Source organism: Caloenas nicobarica, chromosome 21, assembly GCF_036013445.1.
Source record: "Caloenas nicobarica isolate bCalNic1 chromosome 21, bCalNic1.hap1, whole genome shotgun sequence".
Lineage (NCBI taxonomy): Eukaryota > Metazoa > Chordata > Aves > Columbiformes > Columbidae > Caloenas > Caloenas nicobarica.
In genome coordinates, this window is record NC_088265.1 from 5,840,183 (window position 1) to 5,859,867 (window position 19,685).

The 19,685-nt window shown below is 53.0% G+C and overlaps 1 protein-coding gene across 2 annotated transcripts; it reads left to right on the forward strand.

Annotated features, from left to right (window-relative positions):
* The first annotated feature begins 169 nt into the window (after positions 1-169).
* On the forward strand, positions 170-19,002 carry MFSD4A (major facilitator superfamily domain containing 4A). 2 transcript variants are annotated; one of them, XM_065649524.1, is made up of 10 exons: positions 170-516; positions 5,864-6,062; positions 6,194-6,433; positions 10,487-10,655; positions 12,255-12,370; positions 13,374-13,547; positions 14,802-14,949; positions 16,333-16,403; positions 16,547-16,667; positions 17,891-19,002. In XM_065649524.1, the coding sequence occupies exons 1-10, from the start codon at positions 287-289 to the stop codon at positions 17,953-17,955; spliced, it is 1,533 nt and encodes a 510-aa protein (XP_065505596.1). In that variant the 5' UTR covers positions 170-286; the 3' UTR covers positions 17,956-19,002. The 2 variants fall into 2 exon arrangements, with proteins under 2 accessions (XP_065505596.1, XP_065505598.1); XM_065649526.1 differs by lacking the exon at positions 17,891-19,002 and having other exon boundaries at positions 14,849-14,949; positions 16,547-16,638.
* Positions 19,003-19,685: the final 683 nt, after the last annotated feature.

Consider the following 19,685-nt stretch of genomic DNA (forward strand, 5'->3'; position numbering starts at 1 on the left):
GCTCCTTCCAGCCCCGCGGAGGGCTGCGCTGCAGCGGGGTCCGCCCGGGCGATGGCGAGGCCGCTCCGCCCCGGCCCCGGGAGGCGGCGGCGGTTCCCGGTCCCGGAGGCGGAGCCAGCGGCCGGCGCGGTGCCGCGGGCTCCGGAGCCACATCCTGCAAAGGCAGCAGCGAGGGCGGCGGCGGGACCGGGACCGGGACCGGGAGAGAGAGGGAGAGAGAGGGAGAGCGGGGCCGGGCGGCGCCGGAGCCGCATCGGCGGGGCCGCCCCCGCTCCGCCGCCCGAGGATGTGGTGGGACGAGCGGGTGTCGGCGCGGTTCCGGAGGAACCTGCAGCCCACCCTCACTTATTGGAGCGTTTTCTTCAGCTTCGGCCTCTGCATCGCGTTCCTGGGGCCCACGCTGCTGGACCTGCGCTGTCAGACCCAGAGCTCCCTCTCCCAGATCACCTGGGTCTTCTTCTCGCAGCAGTTCTGCCTCCTGCTCGGCAGCTGCCTCGGAGGGGTCTTCAAGAGGACGTAAGGCACCTGGCAAACTCGTCGCACCTCCCGTGGGTGGGCTGAGCTCCCCGCTGCCCACCCGCTTTCCTCCCGGACCGGGGGTGGGCAGCACCAGGGGCTTTGCCTCCCTCCCGCGTTCTCCCGCTGGGTTTGTTTTTTGTTTTGTTTTGGTTTTTTTTTATGGGATGCTGTGGTCCACGGGGGAAAACCCGAGTGGAGCGTTTCATGCGTGTCCCAGAGGGTCTGCAGCCCCAGTGGCTGGGAGGGAGGGGGCTTCCCAGGAGAAGCGGGGGCAGGAGATGCTCTGGGGGCTGCTGCTCCCCACTTCTGCACGGTTCCGAACCCTTGGAGAGAAGCTGCCGGTTCCCCTGGAGCTCAGGACAGAGGTAGCTTGAGTGTGAAGTTACAGCCTGAACTTCCTGGAGGGTATTTTCCTTAACCTGATTGTTTATCACAAAAATATTATTGGCAGCCTGTTCTAACAACCTCAGTGTCAGAAATCGAGGCGTTTTTGTGTTCAAATCCGAGGCGAGATGCGAGCGGTCCTCGTGGTCCTGCTGCCGCGGGGCACGGGGACACAGGCGCTGCCTGAGCCGTGTGGGGTGGCCAGGGACGTAACGTGCCCCATGGGCCAGCGAGAAACCTGGACGCAGCCGAGCAGGGGTTTGCACTGAGCCTTCTGTCCAGGATGTGTTAAAAATAAATAACACGCGATGGCTCAACACCAAAGATCGCCAAACAGGCGTTTGATTTGAGGCTGGATGACAGCTCTGCTCTGCTGAGAATCAGCTGATTATTTACATTGTCACTAATTCTTCAGGCGGTGATGTAATGTGTCAGCTCCGTACCTCTGATAACACGTCATATATATGTTTAACATGTATATGAGAGCATTTTGCATTAGTCCTTCACTACTTTAAAATGCCTGCTTAAAAATGTGTTCTTAAAACTCTTGTGCGTTGTGGAGAGTGTTAGCTCATGGAATGGCATCAGAGCACCTGCTAACTTGCCAACCTGGTACACTGACCTGTCCTGGTGCCCCGTCTGGGGATTACACGGACCCGTTTGGGGTTTGGTGCTCAGAGACCCCCAAACTTTCAGCTCTGCAGCCGCATCTTGGGGGGAAAAGAGCATTTGTTGCTCACCGTGGTTATGAGCCAGGATGTGATCGCAGCCTCTGGGAGCAACAGGGCTCTTGCAAAGTGCCTGTGAGCCCCGCTGCGGAGCGGCAGCCCTGCCGGGCGGGAGGGACCGCACGTTTTGGGTAGTTGTATCTTCTGAGTGTTGGGGAGGGTTCCTCAAAGCAGTGTGACCTACAAACATGTGAGTTTGGATAAGAATATCAACTGTTCAGACTCTGAGAGCTCCTGTGCTATCCCCTCTTCAGGGACAGACAGATCGAGCTGTCCTGCGAAGGATTTCCACTTCTGGGCCATGCTGTGGGCTTATAAATCAAATGATGCTGGTCCCAGTGCGGGGCAGGGAGGAGCACTGGACAGGTCATCTGCTCCGGTTAGGAGATGGAAAGCCGCTGGTAGAGGATCCCAAAGCATCGCCTGCCTGTAAGCCAGCTGGGCCGAGGTCTGGCTGCAAGCTGGGCTTAGTTCCTAACGCCTGAGGAACACCGACTTTGTTGCTTGCTTTCTATTAAAATACGTGTTGGTCTGAGCTGTGTGCTCTGAATGATGGACTCGCGAGGGAAAGCTGTGTTGTTACTGGATTCTGCGGCAGAAGCGGGTGGCAGGACCTAAACAGCGGTTTGGTTCCTCTCGCCAGAGAAGCTGCTGAACGCTGGGTTGTAGGCTCAGCTCTCTGGGCCCAGCTGGAGTCCTGGAGCGCGGGGACGACAGAGCGTAACGTGGCATCCATCTCTTCTGTAACTCAGCGCGAGCCTGGACTGCAGGAACCAGCTCCAGAATTCCCTGTCCTGCGAGATCTCAAGGAAGAAGAAAGTTTGCTGTTGCAAGTTTCCCCGAGTGATGTAGAAATGTTGCCTGCGGGGTTCTGCCCTGGAGACCCGGGTTGGCTGCGTGGTCCCTTCCCCGGCTTGTCGGGAGGCGCAAAGGGATGAGCAGGTCCCCGCGAAGCTGCGCGGCGCGTTGGTTAAGCTCACGCTCAGGTTCACGACAGGTTGCTGCTCCACTTGGGGCTTGCTGGGTTGTAATGCCGAGCTCTGCTCTGTGGGTTTTCCCGGGTATTTGCAGGAGCGGGGTTGGGGTTTAGGGGGTGTGCGTGCCCTGCTTCAAACCCTGCTGCTGCTGGGGTGTCGGTGGAGGTTCCTGGAGCAGCGACAGCCCTGGCAGCAGCTGCTGCCCTCGGCACCTTTGCGAGAAGCACAATGAGAGCGCTCGTTTCCTGATATTACCTGGATTAGATTCTCAGAAGTACCTGGTGTGTTGCGAGAGTGCCAATCCGGCCAGCAGCGATGGGGTGGGCGTGCGGAGAGGGCTCGAAGCCCAGCCTAGAGCCAGCCCAGCCCAGAGCCCCGGGCGCGATCCACCCCGAGCCCCCTGCCCTGCAAACTCCAGGGCTGAGCGCTGGGCACCTGCACCCCGGCCCCTCTCCCTCTTGCTTCCCTCACCTTCCCCTTTTCCTTTCCCATTCGGTTGGATTTTAAGTTCACATTGTGAAGTTAGAGTCACGTTCCCTCTGCGCTGCTCCGCTACACACGTTTGTGACAGAAGCACCGGAGTAACTGAGCGCCCGTGACCCAGTTTGCTTTTTTTTTTTTTTTTAATTCAGAAACTGCATTTTTGTGTCCTGTATTTTTTTTTTTCTCCCAGCGTTCGGCTCAGCCCTGAGCTCGTCCCGCTGGTGACAGCAGAGGAGGGCTGATGAGGTGGGACCTTCTGCCCTTCCTTCATCTTTACCTGAGGGCACATCACAGCACGTCAGGGATGACCCTGTTCTCTCCCTGCCCTTCAGACTCCCGTCTTCGGAAGGTTTCTGGTTGAGCAAATGGCTGGTGGTGCATGCAGGACACTTCTCACCGCAAAAGAAAGTCTTTTGTCACTTGAGCACCGGCAACCCGGGCAGTGATGCTCCTCAAACCTGGCTGGTGTTTTCTGCTGGATGCAGGGGTACCTGGGGCAGATGTGACATTATCCACGCCACCTTCTTCCTCCGTGTCCTCGCCTTGTCCCTTTAGGGCTTTGGGTTTTTTTAATTATCAGTTTTTCAAGTCTGAATTAGCCCGATTATCATTTTTCTTCTTGATCTGAGGGCCTTAAAAAATGCTCCCTGGGGTGAGGAAAATCATGGATGAAGTCGAAGAGTGCTTGCCCAACAGGAACCCCAAGGTGGGGGTTTATATACGCCGTGTGGGAAGGAGAGGGGAAGTTTTGCTGGCTGGCTACAGGATTGTATTAACATCCTGATCCTAGAGAGGAGAAACCAGCAATTTCTTCATCCTCCCTAATACTGGGGGCAGCAGGGGCTGGGGGCTGCTGGTGTTTGCAGGGGCCTTGCAATTGTTTTATTAACGCCTTCTGGCTGCAGGCAGGAGTTCTCGCTCATTGGGGAGAGGCGAGGTGATCTTTTTAATGCTTTTTAAGGACATAACATCACCTGCAATTAATGTTTAACTCTAGTAATGAAGGTGCTCCCCGGCCAAGCGCGGTGCTGTGGTTGTTTTGCGAGGGCTGCAGAAGAGCAGAGGCGTTTCTGGGATGGCTCGGCGCGCGATTCCCCGTCACTCCCCGCCTCGGATTCGCCTGCCGTACCCCGGAGAGTGCTGCTTCGTCTCTTCAGGCTCCAAGCTGCTCCTCTCTCATTTGCTGGTTGTTTTTCCTGCCATGACTGTGCACATCTCGCTCAGCTCTCTCCCTCCCCCAGAAAATCCCATGCCGGCTCCTTGTTTTGCTGTCAGAGGAAGATCAGTAGTTACGGCTTTGCAAAACGTCGGCTCCTCCACCGTGGTTCGGCCGATGGGCGAGCGAGGCTGGCCCGGGAGGTGGGAGCCCACCGAGGTGCCGGCACAGCCAGGTTTGTGCCACCAGGCAGCAAAATAAAAAGGAGAGGTGCCCTTGGCCTGTTTTTCTGCCCGGTGCTGTCAAGGAGCAGGATGTGGTTTGCAGATGAATGATGGCCACGCAGAACCGCGGTGACATGCCCGGGGCCAGGCCGTTCCGGACAAACAGGGCGGGAGGGCTGGCAGCAGAGGTGCCTCCTCGTAGCCCTCTCCTCCCTCTCTGGAAAAGCGCGCAGCTGATGCCAAGTGAGCCGTAGGTGTTTTTTCTTGCCTGTCCATACTGGGGACACACCTGTGCATTGCCAGCCCTCTGCTGTGGCCAGACGGCTGTACCCCACATCGCCCAGCAGCAGACCCCAATTGCTGATTAGCAACTCGTAGCAGGGTGCTGGGCATTGCAAGGAGTTCGTACCAGGGTTTGGGACATGCCTGTGCTGCTTACTCTATGCTGTGACTTTATAGTCCCATCTTTCTGCGAGTTTCAGCGTTTCGCTGTCTGGTCCCTGCTTCCTTCCTTCCTTCCTTCCTTCCTTCCTGCCTTTGCACTTGGCAGCTCCGGAGCAGCGCGGTGCCAGCCCGGGCACCGTTCTCCAGCGAGCTGGCTACCGCCCGGCTCACAGCGAGAGCCGCCCGTGCCGTTGCCAGGCTCGAGATGCGATGCACCAGCTTTACCTCCACCACACGCATCCCTTGGGCTTCTCCAATGGACCACGCGGGCTGGAAAGCGGCTGCTTGCGCTGGGAACGGCAGCAGCACCGCATCCCGTCCCGGCGTGGTGGGGAAAGGGATGATGTTGCCAGAACAGTGACAGCGCAGGGCGTGGAGAGGGAACCGCAGCGGCTCCCCGGTGCTCCCTGTGAGGCAGGTCTGGGGTGATGTGGATGCCAGCAGCTCTCTCCCTGCCAGGAGCTGGGATTGCCCAGCAGCTCTTGTCCCTGCTCAGCCTGCCAGTGCAATACAGCCCGCCCTGAGAAAAGCCCTGGAGCTGCTCAAAAGTCATGATGCATGTACCCCTGCCCCTTTCCATCCCCAGATGTGCCCAGTCAACAAGGGAAGGTTCTCAGGCCTTATTCTGCCTTGAAAGGTGCAGAACATGGGTTTGATGGGATGGTTACTCTTCTCCACGAAAGCTGGATGGAAGATCTGCCTAGATGGAAGATGGCAATGTCCTGGTCTGGCTACGGCTGTGACGTGGAGACCTGGGGGAGCAGCGTGTCCCTTGTCAGAAGAGCATGTGCCGGAGCTGCGTTAGTTGGACCTACAGCCTGTGGGTGCATCTCCTGCTAACGCCCACACCGCCGACCGCCCCGGGGCTGAAAACGGGAGGCAGGGCTGTGGTGTGGATGCTCCTCATGGTGGTAATTCTGTTCTGTCTTCCCTCTTTCACTGTCTCAGGTTGGCTCAGTCCTTGTTTGCGCTCTTCGCCTCATCGCTGGCCATCTCCGTGGTCTTCGCCATCATCCCTCTGTGCCACAATGTGGTGGTCCTGGCTGTGGTCATGGCTGTGGCAGGACTGGCCATGGGTTGCATCGACACCATCTCCAACATGCAGCTGGTGAAGATCTACCAGAAAGACTCCGCTATATTCCTGCAGGTGAGCGTGGAGCCCGTGTCTCCCCCAGGCTGTGCTTCCTCCCCCGAGGAAGAGGAGTGAGGGGCTCGGCCGGTCTCCCTACAGAAAAGAGAAGCAAACCCCCTGCCCTACTTGTGTTGTGTCTCTCGCAGGCCCTTCATTTCTTCGTGGGCTTTGGAGCGCTGCTGAGCCCACTGATCGCTGACCCCTTCCTCTCGGACACCAACTGCATCCTCTCCAACTCCACGGCCAACGCCTCCAGCAACCTCCCGCACATCCGCAAGTCCCTGGTCCCGCACCATCCGGGCAACCTGTCCCATTACGACCTGCCGATGAAAGGCATGGTGGTCACCCGCGTCTCCTACGCCTTCTGGATCATGGCCCTCATCAATGTAAGTGCTGCGGCTGGGGTGGCCCCGGCTGCTGCTGGGGATGTCCCTGCCTCTCGGCTTTGCAGACCGTTGTGTTTGGGGGTGTTGGGTGCTCCCAGTGACGGAAGGAGGCGTGAGGATCAGCAAAGGTTCCTTTTGTGCCCAACGCCTGGTTTGCAGCAGGCGCCGGGGGTAGGAGGGCAGGACTCTGAAGCTGAACCAGTGGTGACGGCGCCATCAGACGTGATGGGGTCGACGTACCATCCTGTGGGATTTGTCTGAACTCTCTGGACGCAGGTCGTGCCTCCAGCATCCCCCGGGCAGGGGCTCAGAGCCGCAGGGCCGAGCTGGGCTATGTGGGGACGGCTCAGCACGAGGGTGATCTGCAGCATCTTTGATGGGAACCCACCCGTTGATGAACCGAGTTACTGGGACTGAAAGCTTGACCGCAGGGTCTCTGCCTATTTGTTACCTTTCCCTGGTGCTTGGCAGCAGGTGTAAAAGCTCCGTGACCCTTCCTTTGTGAGAGGGATGGGATTTTGTGCCCGTCCTCTCTCGCCACCCTGCCGAGTCCCAAAGCTGATGTCCAGCAAGCTGCCTTTGCCTGCAGACCGTGGGCTCTCTTTGAAACCCAGCCCTTTTCCTTGCCCCGAGTTAATATCCAAACCCCAGCACGGTTAGATCCAGCCGGCTCGCTGACGTGGGGAGGACAACAGGCAACTGAAACAGCTGGGCCAGTGCTATAATGAGTTTCTTTGCAGAAGTACCAACAAAAAAAACGCGGTCTCTGCACTGGAGAAGCCGGCTTTAATTACCTCTGACTCTATGTACGCCATGGGAAATGTGCTTTTAATTACACCCGAGCATTATCTATTTTTGCCGGTCAATCTTGAGCAAACGGATTTAATTTTGAAGGCAGCGTTTAATATCTGCTCTGAACACGACGATGCATCCGCTATCTGGAGCATGGATGGGAGGGTCCCATGGATATTTTGGGAGCGGGACGGGACCCCAGGCTGAGTCCAGCTTAGCAGACCATAAGCTGGGCTTGTGCATCGCTCCACGCTCAAGTGCCGCTTGCACGTGTGTGCACGTGTGGAACCGGCTCGCGACAGGGAGTCCCGGGGTGCTGGGAGACGGATGGTTTTTGGGATGAGGGTTGGGTAACAAACATCCAAGGAGCAGGGAGCTGGACATACGCAGCTCTTCAGCGCGTCCCCTTGCCAAAGCAGAGCTGTTATTGTCTTTCCCGACGCCTCGCTGAGGGAACCGACACAATTCCTTGTTTAAACTCAATAACCCGAGACGCTGGGAGCAGCTCCGCTCCAAAGCTGCTGAGCCCTTCTTTAAGTTGTAAACGTCAGCAGAAGACGATGGTAATTGGTATTTAAAACCCCAGGGAAGTGGGTGAAATGAGTAAGCTATAGAAATGGAAACCAGGACCGGCAATGTCATTATAAAATGGTCAAAAACACATTTCCATCCCAGTTTTCACAGGGCTGTGTGTTTTCTGACGAGGCGCAAGCCAAAATGATTCATTTCAATTTCTTGCTTTGTTTAAAGTAGAAATGTCTCAATTTGACTTTGGCATAAACGCGATGTGTAAAGTTGACAGAATAAGTTGTTTGGATGTTATTGAAGCAAAATGTTTTTGCTTTAGTGAAATTAAGTGGTTCAACATTATCGAAACGAAGTGCTTGGATGACTCCTGGCCAAAATTGTTCATTCTAAGACGAAATTTTGGCTTTTCATCCGGATTTGGAACCAAAAAAACCCTCATCTTTTTAAAATTCAGTTTCCCACAGAACGGAAATTTAATCATCCAGCCCGTTCCAAGGGGCTGGAGATCAGGAAAACGTTCCTCGGCGAGGGATGTGTTTGTCCGGAAGGTGGTTTCCCGGGGGAAGCGTGGGACGCTCCGTTGTGCTTAGGTTGCTTCAAAGTGGCCTGGACACAATAGCAGAGAACGGTCCGGTGCTCCTGGGGGGAGAGACTGAAATAGAAACCGAGGGGAAGGAGCCTGGATTATACCCACGCTTAACTGCGTGATGCAGCAACTCGTTGAGTTGATGACAACGGTTAAAAGCGGCCAAGGGGAGGGGAACGTCCCCAGCAATTCGAGTGGAGCTGGAGCATCAGGTCCCGGCTGTTGCTGCCGACTTTACCCTTCGTCCCATACAGGGTCCCGGCAGGATGCTCGTCCCCCCTCCTCCTTGGAAAAAAAAAAAAAGAAAAACCTGCTGAAAAAGGCAAAGCAGAATTGCCCTGGGAAGAAAACCTGTGCAGGACGCAGGGAACCTGCTTTCTTTTGAGCTTGGTCCTTTGCTTCTCCCCACTTTCCTGAGCTGGCTTTAGCGATGGGGATCCGGGGAGCAGGGATGTGCATGCAAACGCATGCGTATCGACTGGGAATCGGGGGAGCCCAGAGCTGGGGCCCTTTTCTGCACAGGCACCAAGTTCTTCTTAAGGTTGGAAGTGCCCAGAGGCTTTATCTTTAAGGGCAGTCCCTCTGCATGTTTTTATTTGTTTTGGGGTGGGTTTTTTTGCAAGCTCTGCAATTTAGAAGAATAAAATCTGGTCCTGACCTCCGGAAGGATTAGAGCTATCAAGCAAATGCATTTTTCTTCCATGGGACCGAACTAACTGTTCCTATTCCCATTGTTCCCAGAACAATGAAGTCCTCATAAATGAATTCAGGCAAGAGAGGCGGGGTGGGGAACTCTCCATACATTTAAATCATGCCACGAGCCGACAAAAGGCAGGAAATTTAGAGCTAGAGCTCCCGCTTGCTCACAGACATGTCAAAAACAAGCGCTCGGTGGCTGGAGAGTGAGCCGTCACTTAGGATTTCCTGGCTTTCTCCCCCAGTTTTGTTGTAGAATAAACAGCACTTGGTTGTGGCGGGAGGAGAAGGAAGGGCTGGCGAGGGGCAGGCCCAGCTTTATTTGCTTCCCTCTGCGTGTTTTTTGGCTTTTTTCTTAAAAAAAAAAAAAAAAAAAAAAAAAAAAGGCAAGTCCCTCTGGGCTTGGAGGCACCGCGGTGCCGGGGGACTCGACGCTGCGGCTGCTGCGCGATGCAGCCAGCGGGCTGGTCCGAGCTCGTGGTCCCCGCCTGTATTCGCACCAGGGAAAAAACCCCGAGAGCAGGGGACGGTGCTGGCGGGAGCATCGCGGGGTGTTTTGGGGGTCTCCGAGATGCTCTTTGGCCCCAGGTCCCACCGCGGGGGCTGCACCGGGGGCTGTTTGAAGCTGCGGCGGTGCCGTCGTCGTTGGCCCGGGAACCACCAGCTCGTCTCTCCGGAGATGCTGAGCAGCCTGGGGGTGGGCACAGAGGTCCTGGAGCAGCTTGTTCTTCCCTCACGAAGAATTTCAGCTGCACAAGGTCTCGCCTTCAAACCGTTCCGCTCTCCACAGGCAAAAGCTGCTTTTTCAATTGTAATTCCTTGGGTAGAAGTGACAAAATGCTTGAAATCAGAAGATTTTGGGTTTGGAGGGCTGGTACGGTGCTTCATTAGATTTGTATTTATCAATAGGTGCTTTCTGTTCGGGTGTCTCTGGACTGCATGGCCCCCAGGCCACAGGGACTGGCAGGAGATGCCCCAGCCGTGCAGTACACGAGGAATCTTTGCTCTCAACTCTGATTTTTATTTTATTTTATTTTTTTAAAACTTTTTTTTTTATTTTATATTTTTATTATTTTTATTATTTACATTTTATTTTATATTTTTATTATTTTTATTATTTACATTTTATTTTATATTTTTATTATTTTTATTTTTATAATTTTTATTTTTAATTTTTATTTTTTAATTTTTAATTTTATTTTCTATTTTCTATTTTATTTCATATTTTATTTTATTATTTTTTTTCCTCCCTCCCAGCTCTCCTACCAAGCCTCCATCCCTCCTGCGGTGCCCTCTTCCCCCATCACCACCCCCTCTCCTCACCCTTGGCATCGGTCGCATCCGTTGCAGACGCCGCGTCCCAAATCAGCCCCGCGACCGGGAAACCGGGCTGGACTTGGTGCGAGGCTCGTGTCGCGTTCACCTGCCCCTTCTCCCTCTTCCTCCCGCAGCTGCCGGTGCCCATCGCGGTGTTTTTCCTGCTCTACAAGGAGCGGATGGTGCCGTGTTTCAGCAGCAGCAGCCACCCGCTGCTGTCGGCCGACGAGCTGGCGATGGAGACGCGGCCCCCGGAGAAGGACGATCTCTCCACCAGCACCCAGAGACCCCCGGCAGCAGGAGGTGAGCGGGAGGCATCTCTCCGGTGGGTTTGGAGGGATGGGGAGCGAGCAAGGGGAGAAAAATCCGCATTTCTGAGCGTCTCCATTGAGTCTAACTGGTGAGATCCATCGGTATTGCCTGGCTTTCCAAAACGTACACGTGGGTGTAATCCAGGAGTACCCAGGCAACCCAAAAAGACAATTTGTTGCCCTCGAATTAGATGGTACTCCAGGTTGTTTTACTCTGAGCTGTCCTAAAACTAAACCTGGGCTCCCAAGTTGTTTAAGCCCACGTGAAGGTTGTGCCCCGGCGTTTCCTCCTGGTTTTCGGTCAGGTTTTGCGCTGGCTCCGCTGACCGTTCAGTTTAAAAGTGCCGCAGAATGCAGCTTTTTATAAATTTGAAAGGAATCGGGACAGCGCCCTTGTTCGAGGGGAAAAGTTAAACTCCAATAGTTTGCTCTTGAACTCGTGACTACGCCCTGTTTTGGGGACAATAGTAGCATTGTTCTTTGCTACCCAAGAGAAATGTATCGCAGTAAATTCTTCAGCTAAATAGTGAATCTCGGAAGTAATAGTTTAGGGTTATCAGAGGAGCGTTTAGTGTTATTTCAGAAGAGGTGGATTTACCTGAACAATAAAAGGAAATTTTAGGGAATACTTGAAGGCAGCTAAAGATGTAGCGAGTTGCTGCAGGGGAGGATCACGGGTGTCCCTAAGGGAGCGGGTTCTCCGGTGTCCGATAAGGTTGTGCTCATCCGACAGCATTTCCCTTAGCTGAGATGCTGATGGCTTCTTTCCCCAACCCAGCTGCCCATTTTCCTACCAGCCCACTGGAGCTTCATGTTCCTCAGATCTCCGTCTTCCTCTTAAACGCAGCTGAGATTAATCCTTAGCGCAGCAGGACGGCCGCACGCTGGCCGCTGCCACCTCCGGCAGCCGCGTCCGTGCTGGCAAAATCCCTCCTTCCCCAGAGAAGTTGTGACAACTTCATCTTTGCCGTGCGGGAGCGACTGTCCGACCCGCACGGGACTCCAGGTGCCGTCACCTTCACCCCGGCCCTTTGCACCCCCCAGAAAGGGGTGATAAAAACACGAGGATGGGAATTCCTGGGGTCGTGCCCCCCCAGCTTCGGCAGGTTGTGGTTCCCAGCGGCGGCAACGCTACTTGTGTGTTTATCGCCCTCTTTCCCAAAGTCGGCTTGTTTGGTGCGATGCGGGATGTGAGCTTCCCTGCGCAGGACTCCGCTGTGCAGCGGTACCAAGGGCTCCGAGCATGATGCTCCGGTCTGATGGGTTTGTTTCTATTGACTGTAAGAGTGGAGCCAGCAAGGTGTTGCTCCTAAATGGGAAGAGCAGCTCCAGTAAGAGAAGCGGCGAGTATCCCGGAGAGCCAGGATCCCAGTCTGTGCACAGCAGCCCATACAAATATCCATCTTCCTTCTGGAAGCGTGTGGGTGGGTAAAGAAAGAGGTGGTGCCAGCAGAGTGCTCCACATTGTTCACGGTCCTCTATGAATCTCTGTCTTGCAGCTGAGTGCAAAACAATCCCCGTTGCGGGCTGGCAACCACCCGGCCCCACGGGGACGTCCCAGCTAAGTTTGCTTTGCATTGTTTTTCACCAGGTCATGATGACTTATTTAGCTGCTGCCAAAGCAAAAACTTCCGAGGGGCTTCTTACACCTACTTCGCAGTCCACATCACTGGGGCTCTTGTTCTCTTCATGACTGATGGGATTGTGGTGAGTTCAGCTGCTAGAGGGATCTTGTCTGAGCAAAGCTGTGTGGCTTGCTTCCTTCCAAATCACTTGTAACAGCCCAAACCCAGCACGTGTCCTCTGCGGGGTCTGCCGGTGCAGCGGGCTGGTTCCCGAGCTTCTCATTCAAAGCTAATCGCGGTCAGGATGATACGTGTCCCGCTTCTCGGGAGGGTTTTGTGGCTTCTCCCAGGCTCCGTGTTGTTGCAGCTAGATTGCTACTAACCCAGCCAGCTCCGAGCTGGAGCTGTGATGTTGTCTACTCATACAAAGCACAGGTCTCTTCTCACTTCAGCCAAGAGCAGCTTCGTTTTATTTCACGAGAAACGGTGGCTTGGTTTGATGGGTCTCCTGAGCCCAGCAAATCCAAGCCAGGGGCACGCGGGGATGGCGCGGTCCCTGGTCACCCTGGCCAGCGCTGTGACACGGGGTTGACCATGGGCAGCACTTCTGTCCGGGCGAGGAAGGCTCGCTCTTGGCTGGCGAGTTGCTGTTCTTTTTCTTTCAACAGTTTCGTCTCAGTCCCCTCACGGTAAAATACTTCTGGGTCTTAGTAAGGCGATAAATAGGGTCCTGAGAGACGAGCGGGGTTACACACAGCAGCTGTAGGTACGGGAACGTTCCAGGGCCTCCATCTTCAAGGGTGATCGACTCCGGGTCCATAAGGTGTTATGTTTTAGGAGTATGCAATTTGAAAAGGACAAACAGTCCCTAGGGAAGAGAGCATCTCTACAGGTCAGAGTTTAGTCTGCATTTTACCCAGTAACGCTGTTAAGTCTTGCCCTCGTAGGGGAGCTTAAATCCTGTGTTCTGCTCCTGTCTCCAGCTGCAAACCCTGGGGAACGAGGTTCACTGAGGGTTGGTAGCAAATCCATAGGTGGGCTCTTCAGCACCATCACAGCGTTGTGAATAACTGAGGGACGGGCTGAATCCGCAGAGCCTGCGCGTCACCCCGTGGATGTGACAGGCTGTTTTGTTTCCCCCGCAGGGAGAGTACTCGGGCTTCATTTACAGCTACGCGGTGGAGGAGCCTCTCTCCGTAGTCCATAAGGTGGCCGGTTACCTGCCCAGCCTCTTCTGGGGGTTCATCACGCTGGGCAGGCTCATCTCCATCCCCGTGTCCTACCGCATGAAGCCAGCGACCATGGTCTTCATCAACGTGGTGAGGCTGGTTTTACTGTACTCTCTCTCTTCTGCTTGTCTCCAGGGTTTGGTGTTGATGTGCAGAGCTGCGGCTGCTCTCGTGCCGTACGCGAGGCAGATTGGCAGCTCGGCGTCCCGAGCTGTCTTCGCCTTCCCCGCCATCGCTGGGTCTGTGTTCGCGGCTGCCTCCGGTGCACGAGGGCGTTAAGACTCACAACTCGATTGCGCCGCTTTTCGGAGCCGGCTCCTCGGTTAATCCAACGTTAGGCTGGTGAAAGCGCCTGGCAAAGCGTCTGCCAACTTGATTCACTTTGTCTTCTCTGGCATCTACAGGGAAATTAATGCCCATGTTAGCCATGGGAAAGGGAAGGCAGGCAGGCCAGTAAATTCTCTCTTTAGACTGGAGCAGATGCCAAAGAAACCAACCTGATGTGAAGTTGATTAAATTAATAAAACACATTCACTTGGAGAAAGGGGAAGGAATCCTTTAAGGGTATGTAAGAAAAAGGTGTGTAATGATGTGGCAAACAGGGAGGGACTTGTTCCTATTAATACTTCTTACAAAACAAAAAAAAAGAAACGTACAGGAAGATCCAGCAGCTCTTGGGGTCATTTCAGCGTTATAGCAAAGTGCAGTTTGAATCCGATTTCTTTAGAGTCCCTATTGCCCCGGTGTACATACCCACACCCATCATCGGCGCCTGAACAAGGAAAACCAAGCTGAGGGATGTTGCAGAGCTCCCTCTGCTGACTCGCTCCACTGCCGCATCTGGGATGGTTTTGCTGGGACACTTGCACACAAGCAGCCAGAGGTGACGGCAAGTTTATTTCAATTTAGTTGGCTCTTTGGCTTTACTCCTGTGGCTGGTTTCTGAGCAGTTATTGAGAGTGAGTTAATTCTTTAATGTGCGGAATAAGCCTTATTAGCGGTTAGGTAAATATCATGGAAGTACTATTGTATTTAAAGCTGCAGAGAAAAAGTATTTTTCCAGATATAATCTTAAGTCTCTACCTAATGAAGTTGAGACTTAAGTACTAAGTTAGGTTATAAAGTCCTGTTATAAAAAAAAATACAAAATTCTTTACTGTAAATGCAGATGGATTTTATTTGGCTAGTTATTTTAGGTTTTCAGAGATTGTGATTTGGTTTTTTTTCAGTATAATTTATTTTATTTTCCAGACTGTCTTCTATTTTAAAAAAAACCCAACAAACCTAGCGCCTATTGCCACTCAGCATTTCCCTTCCCGCTGACTCTGTGTGTGTTGTCCACAGGTTGGAGTCCTGATAACCTTCCTCCTGCTCTTGATTTTCTCCTACAGCGTCGTCTTCTTGTTTCTGGGGACAGCGTCTCTGGGGCTGTTCCTCAGCAGCACGTTCCCCAGCATGCTGGCCTACACCGAGGACATCCTGCAGTACCGAGGTGAGCGGGGATTCGGGCACAACTGGGATCACAGAATCCCGGAATGTCAGGGGTTGGAAGGGACCTCGAAAGCTCACCCAGTGCAACCCCCCCGCCGGAGCAGGAACACCCAGCTGAGGTTACACAGAAGGTGTCCAGGCGGGTTGGAATGTCTGCAGAGAAGGAGACTCCACAACCTCCCTGGGCAGCCTGGGCCAGGCTCTGGCACCCTCACCGGGAACAAGTTTCTTCTCAAATCTAAATGGAACCTCCTGTGTTCCAGTTTGCACCCATTGCCCCTTGTCCTATCACTGGCTGTCACCCAGAAGAGCCTGGCTCCATCCTCCTGACACTCCCCCTTTCCATATTGATCCCCATGAATGAGTCACCCCTCAGTCTCCTCTTCTCCAGCTCCAGAGCCCCAGCTCCTCAGCCTTTCCTCACATGGGAGATGCTCCACTCCCTGCAGCATCTTCGTGGCTGCGCTGGACTCTCTCCAGCAGTTCCCTGTCCTCTGGAACTGAGGGGCCAGAACTGGACACAATATTCCAGATGCGGCCTCCCCAGGGCAGAGCAGAGGGGCAGGAGAACCTCTCTGACCTACTGACCACCCCCTTCTAACCCCACCAGGTCCCATTGCCCTTCCTGGCCACAAGGGCCCAGTGCTGGCTCATGGTCACCCTGCTGTCCCCAGGACCCCCAGCTCCCTTTCCCCTACACTGCTCTCCAACAGGCCGTTCCCCAACCTATACCGGACCCTGGGATGCTCAGATCGAAACCATCACACCCAGCAACTCCTCCCCTCCTTGGGGATGCCTAGGAAGAAAGATCCACTTTTGAAGATGATGTTGATTTGAGCTTGTAGTCAAAAAACCTGTGTAAATCCCAGGTTAATTGTACTGAGAACTTCTCCAGGCAGGGATCCAGGCTGGTTCTCGGTTTCCTGGCTCTGGGTTTCCTGGCTCTGGGTTTCCTGCAGCTTTAGGGCTCTCAGGGATGGGCAGGAATGTCTGATTTAGAGGTTTAGGGGGAGCTGGTTTCAAAAACATCATCCAGATTATCATTGAACTGAAAATCCTAGAGTTTGGCCGGCTCTTACAGGAGGTCTCTGCCAACCCCCACCTCGGGGGCAGCGACACAGGATGAAAATCTTTCCAGCAAGATCAGCTCTGCCAACAGAGACAAGTGACAGAACAGGGGATGGTTTTTTTGGCTTAAACTTTTACCTTCCCGCACTGCTGTAGGTTGGAAGAGGCATTCACAGCGCTAGATGGGAACACGCATTAAATGTTTTTTCAGTCTCGGCTGGAGAGCTCGGTGAAAGAGCAGCTGAAAGCAGCGCCGGGCTGCTCCTGGCTGGTTCCGCTGCTCCCCGCCGCCCTCACTCGCACCGTTCATTTGCAGGTTGTGCCACAACCGTGTTGGTGACCGGCGCTGGGATCGGAGAGATGCTCCTGCAGTTACTGGTGGGATCGGTAAGTGTGGACAAGGCATTAATTAACCTCGAGCTATCAAATAATAAAGCTCTTACTGAATGCTGGTTAGGTATTTGAGCGCTACGACGACATGGCTGCTCTCTCTTCATTATTTTTTTTTTTTTTCTTCTCTCCAATTGCAGATTATCCATGATCAGGGCAGCTACAGTTTCCTGGTCTGCGGGATGATCTTTGGAGGCTTGGCCTTTACCTTCTACGCTTTCCTCTTGTTTTTCCACAGGATGTACCCCAAGCCCTCGGCAGGTAAGAAAGCACCAGCCCGCTTTATAATGAGAGGAAAAGGGGCATGTGCATCAATATAGAACCAGGGAGCAGCACTTCAGCAAAATGCAAGGAAATGTTTATTCTACTGCTGCTTCCTGCCCCTTTTTCCTGCTGTGACTTGCCCGCAAAAGCCTTGGCAGCCACAGCTCAGGGTTTGCTTGCTTTTCTGTTGGAGAAGCAAGGGGAAAAAAGTGGGAATGGTGTGTGGATCAGAGAGGAACGATCCAAGCACACGGCAGGGCAGCGGTGAAAGCACGGCCGTGCTACCAGGAGTAAGTGCTCCAAGGAGTAATTGCTCCCAGCACAGCCTGGACAAGCTTTTCTATGCTGTTTTCTGGCTGAAAATCCAGGGAACAAGCGGCTTTGCCATCTGGAGGCAAGCGTCAGGCTCTTGAGAAAAGCCTCGCTGGTAAAAGGTTTCTTTTCCGTATCACCTCAGTCTGCACATGCTGTTTGTTTTTACGAGAACCTGTTGTAAAAGGAGCATCGTGTAACAGGCAGAAAACTTGTCCAGGTTCCTGGAAACGGAGGCTGATCTTCCCTGAGCAGTGAAGAAACAAGTAATGCGGTGGTGATGGAGTAACCCCCGTGCCTGGGAGAGCTCGTGCACATCCCCTGGCAGCTCAGCAGCACCTCCAGCTGAGTTACCTGTGCAGGGAAGCGCCTTCTCCCGAGCTTTCCCACAGCAGAGACTCGGGCATGGAATCCAGAAATTGTTCTAAAATCAATACTTTGCTTGCAAGTTACAGTGTAGAGCAGCTTGAGCTGGTGCTTCCTAAAGAGGGACCCTCGGTGGGGAAAAAAACAAACCTTGGACAATTCTACCCCCACAATCCAGCCCCCAGCCCAAAATCCCAGCCTGGGGTCTCCCCGTTCTTCACCGGATCTGTCACTTAAAGTTCTGACCTTCAGCTGCCATTTTGCACCTGGAGAAAACAAGTTCTTGGCAACAGCCAAAACATTCTGCTGTTAGACCTGCTCTGTTCCTTTACTTATCTCCAGGTTCCTTTACTTATCTTGCAGCTCCGAGGTTTGTTGGTTTTTTTTTTATTTAACGAAGCAGAAAGTTCCAAGGTTCACAGCTTGCAGGAGTTACGCTAAGTGTATTCTACATAAGCAGTTTTCAAGCAAGTTCTATATACGCTCGATAATTCCATAAGCTGAGGCAGTTTCTTTCCTAATGTATCTCATGAATTTTGCAGGTCTGGATGACGCCTCACCCAACAAACCAGCAGTAACAGATGACACTGGGCAGTATCAGCGCTAAAGAAGTGGCCGAGCCCTGGGCGAGCAATAAACCAACACGCAGTTCAGCGTTACTGTTAAGGATGATTTCACATTTAATGACTGAATCACGCAACGTTTCTGCAATCAAAAGCACATTTGATTGGGTAAGTCAGAATCAAGAAGACATCCTAAAACTCTGCCTCAAGCTGAGCACAACTTTGACCAAAAAGAGACTGTAAGCGTTGGACTGACCGTGTCTGAAAGGCTCCGGTCCACGGCAGGGATGCTGGGCGAACAATTATCCCTGCAAATGAACTTTCTTACCAATTCAGGATGCAGGTTGGGAAGGAACAGCTGCCCTCTGTTCCTTATGTGAGGCTGAACATCTGCCCCCTTAGTCATTGAACTTAACAGATTTTTCTTTTGGCCTGTAACGTACAGAAGCCCCTACGATTTACGGCACGATATTGGATTTGAATTAGTTTTGGTGCAACACTGACTCAAGTAGATGTCACCTCCGCGTACAATTCCACAGGGAAAAATTCCACAATGGGAAGAACTCGCCAAATGCACAGTGGTAGCAGGACCTCTCTCTATTTGCACAGTTGATTATCGTATATCACACAGCATCAGACCTGTTCGCTAAGACGGTGTCTTATTCAGCATGCTATGACCTCTTAATAAAATCATTAGCTTGGTTTTTTTTTTTTTTCCTTTTTCGAGTCAAGAATGAGTTGTGATGGTTTGTTTTGCTTTAAGTCACTAGTTTAGCTGCTCCACTCGCAGTGTCTTTTAGGGTGGTTTTGTTTCTAGCTTCCAGTCGAAGCTCAAACAGAGGTATTTGGGAGCCAGCCTCCAGCTGCTTAATCTGTGCAATACTTTATTATTATTAACAACAGGTGCCTTCTGTAAGGTACTTTCATACCCCACGCATGACCTGTGACAAGCTCCGAAGAAAGGACCGGCTTTAGAAGAGCGTCAAGCTGCACACATCTGTTTCTTCAGTGAGTGATTGGACATGTACTTTTTGCTTTAACTGCTGTATGTGGATGTACATATGTACGTGTGTATATAAAGCAGTGTTTAATTAAAGGTGATTGATTGCTAGATTCTCAGCGTGACTGGACTCGGGTAACGTAAGCTGTTCCTGGCCAAGACTGTCAGCTCTGACCTGAATTTAACAGCTGTTTGACAGTTTTTAGCATTTCCATTTTTCCAAGCAGCAGATCTTACCTTCCATAAAATCCCTTCACGAGCTTCCCCGGGTGGTTCTGTAGAAAAAGTCCCTTAGAAAGTCAAGACTTGTTGAAGTCACTTTGTGTCCCTAAACCTGAGTCCACACGAGGCCGACGCAGCCGAATCCTGGTCTTAACTCACCCACGGAGCGAGTTTGTGCTGTAATTCTCCTCCAGCACCGCAGGATGCCACCGTTTCTCTCCTCATACACCCACAGTGAAAAAGCGTGTTCTGCAAAAGCCATTTGCTGCAAAAAACCCCCAATCGAGTCATTAATAGAGCCCCTCCCAGCATGGCAGCATTCCCTCCATCCCTGCAGAGGAAACCGGCACCAAACAATACACCGAGGGAGGTTATTCTGAAATAAGCCTACTCAGATTACGGATATAGCTGACAGTCCCTGGTGGGATATTAAAAAATAAAATAGCTGCTCGTATCCTTGCAGATAATACGTAGCTCAAGCTATCGCCAGAACAGCGTTTCTTTTGTTAGAAGCGCGCCTGACAATTCAAATCTCCGCTTTGCTGGTGGCAC

Bases quoted from the DNA above. Each gene is read 5' to 3' on its own strand.
- MFSD4A (XM_065649524.1), top strand. From the start codon at position 287: ATGTGGTGGGACGAGCGGGTGTCGGCGCGGTTCCGGAGGAACCTGCAG. The intron at 10,656-12,254 runs GTGAGCGGGAGG...GTTTTTCACCAG, and splicing joins GAGACCCCCGGCAGCAGGAG to GTCATGATGACTTATTTAGC. The intron at 16,404-16,546 runs GTAAGTGTGGAC...CTCCAATTGCAG, and splicing joins TGCAGTTACTGGTGGGATCG to ATTATCCATGATCAGGGCAG.